The 12,791-nt window shown below is 58.3% G+C and overlaps 2 protein-coding genes across 3 annotated transcripts in view; one reads left to right on the forward strand and one right to left on the reverse strand.

Moving 5' to 3' along the window:
- Positions 1 to 683: 683 nt before the first annotated feature.
- On the forward strand, positions 684 to 8,720 carry FZD9 (frizzled class receptor 9). Its single transcript, XM_060649210.3, has one exon. The coding sequence runs from the start codon at positions 3,712 to 3,714 to the stop codon at positions 5,485 to 5,487; it is 1,776 nt and encodes a 591-aa protein (XP_060505193.1). The 5' UTR covers positions 684 to 3,711; the 3' UTR covers positions 5,488 to 8,720.
- Positions 8,721 to 9,880: 1,160 nt separating this feature from the next.
- Positions 9,881 to 12,791, reverse strand: part of BAZ1B (bromodomain adjacent to zinc finger domain 1B) — a 72,452-nt gene continuing 69,541 nt past the window's right edge. Inside the window, exons 18-20 of one of the 2 annotated variants that reach the window (XM_078439744.2) lie at positions 12,486 to 12,589; positions 11,785 to 12,157; positions 9,881 to 11,275 (exon numbers count right to left, since the gene is read on the reverse strand). In XM_078439744.2, coding sequence (XP_078295870.2) covers positions 11,800 to 12,157; positions 12,486 to 12,589 — 462 coding nt within the window. In that variant the 3' untranslated portion in view covers positions 9,881 to 11,275; positions 11,785 to 11,799. Of the gene's footprint in view, positions 12,158 to 12,485; positions 12,590 to 12,791 lie in introns of both variants that reach the window. The other variant, XM_078439743.2, reaches the window with a different exon arrangement.

A 12,791-nucleotide genomic window follows, 5' to 3' on the forward strand; every position in this document is an offset into this window, starting at 1 on the left:
GCCCCTGTCTCCGGCCCCTCTGCCCAGTGAAGCAGGAATGGGGGTGGGCACTGATGGTAATCCCCCTCCTCCCAGTCCATAGTCTCCCTTTCAGGGAGCCCTCGGGTATTGTTCTGCCTTTGTAAAGAGGGAGATCGAGTGACAAAGCCGGGTGGGTGGGCAGGCGGCCCAAGAGGCCTCTTCTCTCCAGGCAGCATCTGCATGGGGGAGGGGCCCTTCCACACCCCCACCTCTGGCTTCCCAGGAGCAGCTGTTGCCATGGTGAGAGTCCAGGCATCCCCCAGCTCCTGGGGCGCCCTCTCCCCCATTGCTACATAGGAAGGGCCCCCAGACTCCTCTCCGCCCTGCTGGGGGACAGGAGCACAAAAAACCTGGCTCCCAGGCCAGGGCTGGTGGTGGGAAAAGCCTGCACTGGCCTCAGCCTCCCCGCCCGGCTGCCAGCAGAGGGGCACCTCTGGAGCCCCCACCTCCTACACACACCCTGACGCGGGGCCCCCGCTATCATTCATGCACCTCTGCCTCCTGGAGGCCAGACACACAGAGAAATAAAATGTTCCCAAGGTCCTCGAGCAGCTGCTGGTATTAGGGTGGAGTGGGGATGGATGGAGGGCTAACTGTGAGTGCACAATGCGGGGACAAGGACCCTGGGCCCACAGAGCAGACCCTCCAGCCCCATCTAGGAGAGCTGGGCTGGGGGACTGCCCCTGCGAGGTGATGCTGGAGGCTGGTTGTGCCAAGCAGGGCAGGAGAGAAAAGGCCTCCTGGTCTGGGGAGATTGGAGGCATGATGGCAGGATGTGGCTTGGTGCTTCCATTGAGGGGGTGGGGAAGTGGGGGGGATACAGTGGGGGGGGGGGGGAAGTCATGGCAGGAAATGAAGAGGCGAGTTGGGTGGGGGCTGTGCCTGGAAGGGCTTCATCCCCAGGAGCATGGGCTTCACCCTGGGCAATGGGAAGCTGCTGCTGACATTTTGGGAAACTGTTATCCTTGACCAGGGGGTCAATGCCAGGTCCTTTTTTTGCAAGATACCCTACCTCCTTGGGAAGGTCGGGAGCTTGTAGCCGCACCCGTCGTGGCTCAGGTGGGCTGAGTGCACGCTATGCGCTGGCCACAAGGCTGTATGCCCCTCCACGGATGCCCAATCTCACGGGGCCACTCCGAGAGCATGAGGCTGGGTGCACACCCAATACAGAGCGCCCCCCACCTTTCCTTCTCCCTTCCCTGCAGGCAAGTCTCTACATGGTGTGAGTGCACCAGCCTGAGTCTCCACCACGTGCCACAAGGGGCAGGTGCCCTTCCTCTGCTGGTGACAGGCAGCCTCATGCCGTGGAAGAGCCTGAACGCCCACCCTGATCCTTCCGAGCTGTGTAATCCCAGCAAATTATCTGGGGTTTCCTGTGCCTCAATTCCTCGTCTGTAAAATGGTTACAGAAGTCCTTGCAAGACTGTTAGGAGGGTTAGAAAGGCCACTGTGTGAAGTGCCTGGCCCAGGGCCTGCTTCGTTCACGGGAGGTCCTGGGCCCCTCTCCCAGCCCCCCTGCAGGGCAGGTCTCTCCCTCAGCCTATCTCTCAGCACCCTGAGCAGCTGCTAGTGCGTCTGGACCTGTGGAGTCTGAGTTTTCCAGGTACGTCTAAGTCAAGGGGGTGGGGACAGACGGGGCAGGGCCTGGGGTGGGGGTGGGACCATAGTCTCTAAGTGAGTCCCAGACCAGAGCAGAGCCCTGTGGGTGGTCTGCTGGGTGGCATTTGTGTTTCCCTGCAGAGCTTCTCTGGGAGCCATGGTGGGAAGCTGGCAGGGCAGACACAGGTGCTCTGGGACTCCAAGTGGCCCCCAACAACCCCAGGCAGGGTGGGGCGGGGTAGGCCACTCAGGGGTCGCCATTCCAGATCTCACTCATTGTCACGGGCGGACTGAGCCACACCCGTAGGGGGTCACAGATACCGCACTGTGCACTGGTGAATCCATCTGTACCACGAGGACAGTCCTCCTCGCTCCCCGTGGTTGAGGAGCTGCCCATGGAAGCAGGGGGGTAACAGTCTCATGTCATCCTGATGGCTCTCAGGTTTAGGTGAGGAGGGTATGAGGTGGACTCCTAAGGTACCCGTGGGACGTTGCTGTGTATCGCCCCTCTGCTCTGCAGGCACAGGAAGGAGAACAGGGCTCTGCCGGGGACTGGCGGGTGGTGGGGAGTGAATCTTGGAAGTTCTCATCACTGGTGAAAAAAAATGTGTAACTGTGTACCATGCCAGATGGTGACCACTTGACATGGGGGCTGATTATTTCCCAATGTGCGCAAACAGCGAGTCATGCTGTGCATGTGAAACTAATATGAGGTTATGTGTCAATTATACTTTGATTTAAAAAGCCCAGAGTCCATGGAGCACCTCGGTGGCGCTCTGGGGGGTCTGTTGAGCCTCCAACTTCGGCTCAGGTCATGATCTTGCAGATCGTGAGTTCGAGCCCCACATCGGGCTTGCTGCTGTCAGCCACAGAGCCACTTTGGATCTTCTGTCCCCTTCTCTCTGCCCCTCCCCTGCTTGTCTTCTCCCAAAAATAAATTTTAAAAAATAATAAAAAGCCCAGTCTTTCAGCTCTAAGGGAAGCACTTTCTAAGGGTGTCCCAGAGGTGGCAAGGTGGCACCCGGGGGGGGGGGGGGGGGGGCGGAGCCTGTGTCCCCCAGGGGAGAGCAGCAACCTTATGAAACCAGTACGGGGGTGGGGAGAGCGCCTGGCTGGTGCAATTGGTAGAGCATATGAGTCTTGATCTCGGGGTTGTAAGTTCGGACCTTACTCATTTAAGATTACTTAAAAAAATTAATATCTTAAAAACAACAAGAAAACAAAACAAGAAAAATAAGTTCGGAGACAGTAACAAATGCAACACCTAATAGCTTCATACCCGTGGGTATGTCACTCCTCTGAGCCTCAGTTTCCCCACCTGGATTGAGGAGTAGAGACCAATGAAGTCAAGTGTGCAGCGTGACCCATAAGCAGCATGTGTGCTTGTTTTTACAGGATTATCTATCTGCCTGTTTTACAGAAAAGGAAACTGAGGCTGAGGGAGAAGAGCCCAAACTCACATACAACTGGTGAAGGCACAGGAAGCACTGGAATACAAGCCACTGGAATACAAGCCGGAGGCTTCCCAACGCGTGGAGGCCTCTAACAATGGTCTGCCGCCTGGGGTAAAGAGAAGCGACCCGGGGTGGAGGGCGGGGGAGTCTTCGATTGTCATGTCGCTGGGAGAGAGCGGGGAAAGCAAGGGAAGGGGAAGCACCGAGTGCGAGCGCGCGGGTCCAGGACGCACGTGCAGCCCATACCGCCGGAACTCGCCTATGCGGATGCCCCGGCGCGGCGGCGAGACGCGGCGCCTTTAAAGCCCGGTGGGGGGCGTGCCCAGCGCGCGGAGGGCCCGCCTCTGGGCGTGTCCGCCAGGCGCCCCGCCCCGAGGCTTGTAGCGGCGGCCCCGGGAGGCGGCGCCCGCTCTGGCTCCGCGGCCGCTCAAGTGGCAGCGGCTGTGGCGGCTCAGCGGGCTCGGTGCCTCCTCTCCCTCGGGCGGCTTCCCTGCGCGCTGCCGGGGCGCCCGGACGCACGAGGGCGGCTCGGCGATGGCCAGCGCCCTGCGACGTGGCGGGCGGGCACGGGGGCGCCGGACGGCGCGGCCCGAGTGAGCCGGGGCCGCCCTCCCGCCCTCGGCCGGGGCCGCCCGGGATGGCCGTGCCGCCGCTCCGCCGGGCGCTGCTGCTGTGGCAGCTGCTGGCGGCGGGCGGCGCGGCGCTGGAGATCGGCCGTTTCGATCCGGAGCGCGGGCGAGGGCCGGCGCCCTGCCAGGCGGTGGAGATCCCCATGTGCCGCGGCATCGGCTACAACCTGACCCGCATGCCCAACCTGCTGGGCCACACGTCGCAGGGTGAGGCGGCCGCCGAGCTGGCCGAGTTCGCGCCGCTCGTGCAGTACGGCTGCCACAGCCACCTGCGCTTCTTCCTGTGCTCGCTGTACGCGCCCATGTGCACGGACCAGGTCTCGACGCCCATCCCCGCCTGCCGGCCCATGTGCGAGCAGGCGCGCCTGCGCTGCGCGCCCATCATGGAGCAGTTCAACTTCGGCTGGCCGGACTCGCTGGACTGCGCCCGGCTGCCCACGCGCAACGACCCGCACGCGCTCTGCATGGAGGCGCCCGAGAACGCCACCGCCGGCCCTGCGGAGCCCCACAAGGGCCTGGGCATGCTGCCCGTGGCGCCCCGGCCCGCGAGGCCCCCCGGCGACCCCGCCTCTGGCCCGGGCGGCGGCGGCACCTGCGAGAACCCAGAGAAGTTCCAGTACGTGGAGAAGAGCCGCTCGTGCGCGCCGCGCTGCGGGCCGGGCGTCGAGGTGTTCTGGTCGCGGCGCGACAAGGACTTCGCGCTCGTCTGGATGGCCGTGTGGTCGGCGCTGTGCTTCTTCTCCACGGCCTTCACCGTGCTCACCTTCCTGCTGGAGCCCCACCGCTTCCAGTACCCTGAGCGCCCCATCATCTTCCTGTCCATGTGCTACAACGTCTACTCGCTGGCCTTCCTCATCCGCGCGGTGGCCGGCGCTCAGAGCGTGGCGTGCGACCAGGAGGCAGGAGCACTGTACGTGATCCAGGAGGGGCTGGAGAACACGGGCTGCACGCTCGTCTTCCTGCTGCTCTACTACTTCGGCATGGCCAGCTCGCTGTGGTGGGTGGTGCTGACACTCACCTGGTTCCTGGCAGCGGGCAAGAAGTGGGGCCACGAGGCCATCGAGGCCCATGGCAGCTACTTCCACATGGCGGCCTGGGGCCTGCCGGCCCTCAAGACCATCATTATCCTGACCTTGCGCAAGGTGGCGGGCGACGAGCTGACCGGGCTCTGCTACGTGGCCAGCATGGATGCGGCCGCCCTGACGGGCTTTGTGCTGGTTCCCCTCTCCTGCTACCTGGTGCTGGGCACCAGCTTCCTCCTGACTGGCTTCGTGGCCCTCTTCCACATCCGCAAGATCATGAAGACAGGCGGCACCAACACGGAGAAGCTGGAGAAGCTCATGGTCAAGATTGGGGTCTTCTCCATCCTCTACACGGTGCCTGCCACCTGCGTCATTGTGTGCTATGTCTATGAACGCCTCAACATGGACTTCTGGCGCCTTCGGGCCACAGAGCAGCCCTGCCTGGCAGCCGCCATGCCCGGGGGCCGGAGGGACTGCTCACTACAAGGGGGGTCGGTGCCCACCGTGGCTGTCTTTATGCTCAAGATCTTCATGTCGCTGGTGGTGGGCATCACCAGCGGGGTCTGGGTGTGGAGCTCCAAGACTTTCCAGACCTGGCAGAGCCTGTGCCACCGCAAGATGGCAGCTGGCCGGGCCCGGGCAAAGGCCTGCCGGGCTCCCGGGGGCTATGGCCGTGGCACCCATTGCCACTATAAGGCCCCCACCGTGGTCTTGCACATGACTAAGACGGACCCTTCTCTGGAGAACCCCACGCACCTCTAGGGACACAGGCCTGTGTGGGGCGGCTGTTGCCCCCTCCTGCCCCTCCCCCCCCCGGAGGAGACAGCTGACTAGCAGCTGCCCAGCTGTCAAGGTCAGGCAAGTGAGTGCGAGGGGCCGAGGACCAGGGCGTGGAGCCTCTCCTTCCACCCTCATTCACGGAGACCCAGTGAGGCTCACTCCCCTGTGGCCCAGTGGAGGGGGCGGGCCTGGCCAGGTCCCCACAGGGTCCTGGGGGAGCAGGTGGAGAGGAGGAGGGGCAGAAGGGGGCGTGGTCCAGCAGGGAGTTTATTTAATGATGTAATTTATTGTTGAGTTTCTCTGGAAGCTGTGACTGGAATAAACCCCCGTGTGGCACTGCTGAGTCCTCTGTGGGCTGGGAAGGGGGTAAGGTCAGAGAGTGAGGGTCCTGTAGGAGTCCCTCTGGTGGGGTGAGCTGGGTGGCTGCTGGCCTCATGGCCCCGGCCCCATTCTCTGCCTCCCTGCCGGTCAGGAGGACGTCCCTGTGGAGCAGCTGTCTTTGCAGGAGTCCCAGATTCTGTGTGTGTGCGTTGTCCCTTCTCACCAGTCTTTGCCCTTTGCCCGAGTCCTGGGTTCCCGCTTCCCAAAGTGTAACCAGGATGCCTGCCAGGATACTCAGGAATCCCCTGAGAGGACACCTCTGGCCCTGGGGACTCTAGACTGTTTGGTGGCCCTGGGAAAGACTGCTTTCTTCATTTGTATAGAAAACGAGGGCATCAGCCTATCTCCAAAGTTCCCTTGGGGGCTCAGGACCTGCTCCCGCTGTCTCCTATAGGCTGTCCTACTGTCCCTTCCCTGGGGCCTAAGGGCTAAGGCTGGAGTGACTGTCCTCATTGCCTTCCAAGATTGCTGGTGTGTCCACCTCTCTCCTTGGGCTCCTAGTCAGGACACCCCACGGCATCCCTTCATCTTACCAGGTGGAGTGGAGATGGGGCAGGACTGGCTGGTATAGGGGCATCTTGGTGGCACAGACACAGGGGATGGTGAAACCCTTGAGCAGCTCCGGAAGGGCTGCCGAAGGACTTGGGGTGCTGGGCACCGTGTGAGAAATGGGGCAGGTGCGGGGGCATATGCGTGGCTGCTCCAGGCCAGCTTACACACTCATATGCCCAGGGACAGGAAAAGGTACCTGTGTATCCGTGCGCCGGGCTTCGTCATCTCTGCCCACTGTAAGGAGTGTGTGGCTGTCCCAGAGACGCCCATCGGCTTGGGGCAGGAGGTCAGACCCCAGAGCCCCATCTTGGCCTCTGCTTTGGCCACTGTGACTCCAGCCAGGTGTATCGGTCATTGTCCTGGGTGCATGATACAGAGCCGGCATTCAGTGTCACTGCCAAGAGGCTCCAAGGGTCCAGCCTCACTTCAGAACCAAGGGGAGGCTCAAGGCCGACTGCTTCCTGTGAAGCAGGGCTGAGTGCCTAAACCCAGGGCCTCTCAGGCCAGAGCTCTTTGCCCTGCACCAGCCACCAAGCTCTGCGGGACAAGAAGGAAGCCAAATGGAGCCCCAACAGGCTGTGTCAGACTCCCATCAGGAGCTAAGAATTAAGGGCTGTCCCTCAGCACAAGCAGCAGCCCAGAGCCCCCAGGAGAACTCTGCCGCCTCGGCACCTTGGGCTTATGCATTTCATGCACGGGACGGCCCAGCCCATCCAAATCTTTCCTTCTCAGAGCACACAGGAGGCCCTCTTGCCTTCTCTACAGCAAAGCCAAGTGACCCTAACACCTTGTAACTCCCTAGGAGGGTCCTTGACTGACAGATTGTGCCTCCTGAATGTGACAGGGGCCCAGGTTGGAAGGGGAGACGGTGGCTGCGTGGATTGGGCTTGCAGGCCAGGTCTGCAGGGAGTGGCCCCAGTTCACCCCTGTCCCTTGCCAGTCAGCGGCCCTGGGAGAGATGATGCTTGACTAAGTCCCACCCAGCGGAAAAAATTTGGGCTCCCAGGACAACTGGGAGGGGGGTGATGGAGGGTTAAGGGGCTCTGCCAGCAGCCTCTCGGCACTTGGGGACACTGGAAGGTCCCAGACCCCGGGAGAGAAGGAAGGAATCGTTTATTAAAGACCTTTTACAGAAGTCCTCCATTAGATCCTTCTCTCCCCATTTTCCAGATGGGAAGTGTGGAGTGCTTGGCTGGCTCAAGGTCACACAGCCAGGTAGCGTGCAGCCTCCAGAGCCTTTGATTTCCACCGCGCCACGGATTCCACCTGGGTGGGCAAGGGATGGCGGGTGTTATAACCTAGGGTGGTTTTGTCCAGAGAAACACCCCCCCACCAGCCCCCAAAAGGAAATTCCAGAGCCCAAGGGAAGTGTCTCAGAAAGCAACACCTGCTGGCCAGTCACTGTGTGTCCCCGGCCCCTCCCTGCCAGCCTTGTGCGTGGGAGACCCAAGTTAAGGGAACTCCTTAGCCCTGACCTATTAGTTCCAAGGAAATGATTCAAAGTTCACAGGAATCGGTGGCAGTGATCTTGACCAAGGTCAGCCTGAGGAGAGGCCCCAGAGTGTCAGTGGCTGCTCACGGCCACACCCCGGAGGCAGAAACTCCAGGACTGCCCTGAGTGTGAAAAGGTCTGAAGGCTCCGGGCAGGGGCAGTGGTGGAAACTTCTCTTCCCACCCGGTTGGAGTTTCTCAATATCCTGCTAAGGAGGCCCTGGCTCCCGGCAATCCAGATACCACCTCACTGCCACACACCGCCCCCCCCCCCTTCCCCAGACACCGCAGCAAACCCCCCATCCCCTGGGGACACTGCCACCCCACACACACACCTGCAGCACCCTCCCCCATCCTCTGGGTACGGGGTCTGAGGAGAAAGCCCAGGCAGGACAGGGGAGAGGTCTCCGTTGATTCCCAGGAACAATGCCTCAGACCCGGTCCTCAGGAGGAAAAGTTCTCTTGTCCCCTCTTGCAGTAGTCAACGGAAGTTAGGCGGCTCCCCGAGGTCGCGCCCACAGCAGGGAGGATGGGCTGATGGTTTAACAGGACCAGGGTGCTGACCTCAAGAAGACGTGGCCCCCGGAACACCATCCTAGGGGAGCCTGAGAAGCCCACTGAGGAGAGGACATCACAGAAGTGGCCGAGCCCCCGAGTCCTGCTGTGACTGTGTAGGAAATGCACAGAGGCCCACAGCTCCCTTCCCCAGAGTGTGAGCACTCGTCAGACCGGAGCTGACCTTGGGGCAAACTGCTCACTCAAGCCAGGGGCCCGGCTCGGAGCTCACACTCCCCGAGCGTGGACTCCACAGAGCAACCCAGGGTTTTGGTTTCTCCTTTTTCTGCCCATTTTACCCAACGCTGCCCCAGGTTCAGGTGGTCAGGAGTCGGCAGTGTCCCTTCTTGGTCAAGGGGCTCACAGAGTGTGCTCTGCAAAATCTTTGAATTCCAGAAGCAGATTGCCACCTAGCAGTGACCTACTGAACCAACCACTCTGACTTGATAAAAACGCCCAGCATAAAAAATAAATGGAGACATAAATAAAATTGCTTACGTGGTAGAACTGATGAAGCAGAGTACAAGGGAATTCATATTTTCACTCTTTTTGCGTTATGTTTGAAATTTTCCTGGAAAAGAAGTGTTTTAAAATGTCTGGGATGCCTGGGTGGCTCAGTTGGTTGAGCGTCCGACTTCGGCTAAGGTCATGATCTCACAGCTTGTGAGTTAGAGCCCCGTGTCGGGCTCTGTGCTGACAGCTTGGAGCCTGCTTTGGAGTCTGTGTCTCCCTCTCTCTCTGCCCCTCCCCCGCTCATGCTCGGTCTCTGTCAAAAATAAATAAATATTAAAAAAAATTTTTTTTAATGTCAGCAATTACCCCTAAATTAATTCTTCCAGCCCCATACAAATTCCCAGCTAAGCCTTTAGAAATATTTGTCCCTAATTACTAGAAAAATGTTTTTAAAGTTTGTTTTGAGAGAGAGAGAGAGAGAGAGAGAGAGCGAGCGCACGCTGGGGCAGGGGGGCAGGGATGAGGGCAGAGACAGGGAGAGAGGGAGAATCCCAAGCAGGCTCCGCGCAGTCAGAACACAGAGCCTGATGCGGGGCTCGAAATCACAAAACCATGAGATCATGACCTGAGCCAAAATCAAGAGTCAGAAGCTTAACCAATTGAGCCACCCATGCGCCCCCCCCCCACCCCCCCCACCCCGCCCCGGCCGGAAATTTCCAATGACAATTTTGGGGGTTTCAAGAGACCAGGCCAGAAGCTTGAAAGTCACGCTCTGATTACTGGGCACCAGAAATCTCTCCAGGAAGCAAAGAAATGCAAATGGATGTGGCCTGTGGTTAAAAAGATGGTCAGAAGTCCTCTCAGCTCCGGGAAAGAGCCCTGGGGGCCAGGTGAGCCACTACCGCCCCCACAAACACAAAGAAAGATTCACCAGAACTGCTGCTTCTTTATAAACACAAGTACATAATGTTTATTTGAAATTCCAATTTATTACAAGTTTACCCTTGAACGGGGCCCTTCCTCCTTAAAGACAATTAAAAAAAAAAAAAACAACAACAAACAATTCAGGTGTCACTGAAGTGGGAACACAGGATTCTCACTGTTAACAAGAACAGACTGGCTCTAGGGTAAGAGGCAGGGGGAGGTGTTGGTGGCTGGGATCACGGAACTGTAGCGTCAGTGCTAACTCCGAACCTGTGGGAGAAGGGACAGTAAACCTATCCAGCAGCCACTGGAGCAAATCCCCCCCGGTCTCTGGGCAGGGTAGGCGGGGCGAGACAGGGAACACACCTTGAAATTCAGTATTAAGAGGCTTTATTCTCAAGTTCTAGGAGCTGCAATCCCCTTGGTGGACATGTTTTCCCTTAACTTAAATAGTTACAGAAGAGCTGAGGTGCTCACATTTGCTAAATTCAAAGCTGGTAGAAAAGAAAATTAAACCCTGTTTTGCATTTTATCAAAATCTGCCATAAAAGGGAAAGAAGACTAGGAAGTCCTGCCCAACCAGAGCCACTAACGCCAGACTCCTTGCGGAAGGGCCGGCAGAGCTCCTCCACACCCCCCCACTCCCACCCGACACGCAGCTGGCGGACCGGCAAGATTCAGCTTCGTGGGGACACGGTGGGGGGAGGCGGGAGGTGGCGGCTGTAGATGGAGGCGGCAGAATCGGCGGTCGGGGCAGGCAGAGGGACAGCCCTTCCCCCCCAGGTCCCACCACCTGCCCTGATGACCCTCCAGCCTGGCTTCTCTGAAGGAGAGAGGATGGGCTGAGGGAGGAGACGGGGCAAAGTAAAGCGAACACGTTATCATATAAACTGTACTGTACATGTGCCAAAGCAAGATGACAGAAATATCTTACAAGATGTTCTTTATACAATATCACTGCTGAAACAAGCAACTTTTAATAACTAGAAAAGTCAATTAAAAAAAATTAAACATTTAAATTCTTCCTGCTTTTCTTCTCCCCTAAGAGCTTGTCTGGTACGTGGGTGGGCTGGGCTCCAACACCCCTCTGGCCAGACCCATCGAAGTAAAGGTTATACGCATGATTATAAGCAGGACTCCAGTCTCTAAGTGAAGTGCCTTAGGTTTTTTGTGGGGTTTTTTTTAGTTTTTTTTTTTAAGTGTTTTTTTTTTTTTTTTTTTTTTTTTCCTGAGGGGGTGAGGTGGGGTGGGGTGGGAGCAGGGAGAGAGCGATCACAAAGAGGGGGAGGGGTTAGATTCAGGAATGGCTCCGGGACGTGTCCCTTTACTCTGCCAAGAGCAACTCAAAGGAGCACAAGTGTCTCATGATGCTGGTGAATACAGAACGTGGTGTGGCACTCACTGATAGCGTCACCTGAGGGAGGGGGAGCGAGACACAGAGGACGGGCTTGAAGAAACAAGACTGGGTGTAAATACAGATTAAAAAAAATCAACACCACCTCCCCAGTTGGCCTGATTACCCCCGATCCTTCTATGTAATGCAGTAACCCCTCCCCTAGAGACCAGAGGCTTGGCACTGTTGTGGTGGCCAAAGCGAGAGGGACCCCGGGAAAGAAGGTTAAAGGACGGGGGCTCACGACAAGGGCTGCACCCCCAGCCCCTCCCTGGACACTTTCAGGGCCAAGGCCCTCGTCTACCACCCGCCGTGTCTCTGGGCAGAGACCACCCAAGAGCAGGTTCTCCAAAGAGCTCTGCGTGCGGAGGGCCCTCTGGAGAGCTGGGAAGGGCGGCAGAAGCTCAGGATGACGGGCACTTCGGGACTCCCCGTGACTCCCTCCCTTCCACACTCCTGTCCGCCTTCCTCTCCCGCCCCCCGCTCACCCTCCCCAGCTCTCTCCATTCCCCCCACCTCAGCTCCCTTACCAGGGCCCTGCCTCTCTATTTCTTCTGCCTTCGTCCCCTGGACTGTCCGATGGGCTCTGACTCACTGTCCCCTTCATCTTCAGCAAGCCGATCGGGAAACTTCTTGCGTTTCCTGCGGACATATGGGTGGCCAGGAAGGTGTTTATGCAACAGAGCCACCAGACACTGTTCTGTCTTCACCATACAGTTTAGCACATGGCTGCCCCGGCAGTTGTAGAGCTCAGCATTGGTAAACACTTGCTTCATGTCAGTAAGAAACTCCTGCACAGAGCGGTAGCTCCCACAGGAACATTTGTTCTGCATTGTCTGGAAGTCCATGGGGTGGGTGATGACATCATAGTAATCCTCGGCCTCGTCTCTGGTCACGGGCTCCCTGTGGAAGAGAACCAAACGGAGATGTGAACGTGGCCTCGAGAACAGACACAAACCTTGTTATCAAACCACCGCTCCCAGAACGCCCGCCCCTGCGGAGATCGGCCAGCTGGCAGGCGGAGAAGAGGTGCGTCCACCTTGTACAAAGTGCTCTCCCTTACCAGTTTGGGAAGCTAACTCCTCCACCACTCACACATGTCCTAAACGAAGGGATCGGGGGTGGATCCCATGGCCTCCGCTCAGCACGCCCCGGGCCAGCTGCCTATCTGCACGCTCTGAGAACCCACAAGGTGGGTCCTGCTTCCCTGTGCTGGAGACACAAAGCCCACCTGAAAGGCCAGCTGAAGCGGTACTTCACGATCTTGTGGAGGATCTCTTCACACTTCTGCAACTCCAGGCTTTGCCTCCGGGAGCTCCGCTTGGTCTGGAGTACCTGGCACCAAAAAAGAGAGACATGTTATTACAGGTCCAAGAGAAGAGTGGACGGAACAGAAAATGTGTGTATCTGTTTTTAAAAAAAAAAAAAAAAAAAAAAAAGAAAGAAAAAAAAAGGAGTTCAACCATTTTCTTGGAGCAGAGATAGTCAACATCATCCGACATTCAAGTCAGGGAGTGCGCTCAGCCAGGGGGCAGGC

Source organism: Panthera onca, chromosome E3 (assembly GCF_046562875.1).
Source record: "Panthera onca isolate mPanOnc1 chromosome E3, mPanOnc1 haplotype 2, whole genome shotgun sequence".
Lineage (NCBI taxonomy): Eukaryota > Metazoa > Chordata > Mammalia > Carnivora > Felidae > Panthera > Panthera onca.

Coding starts and splice junctions, on each gene's coding strand:
- FZD9 (XM_060649210.3), top strand. CDS start 3,712: ATGGCCGTGCCGCCGCTCCGCCGGGCGCTGCTGCTGTGGCAGCTGCTG.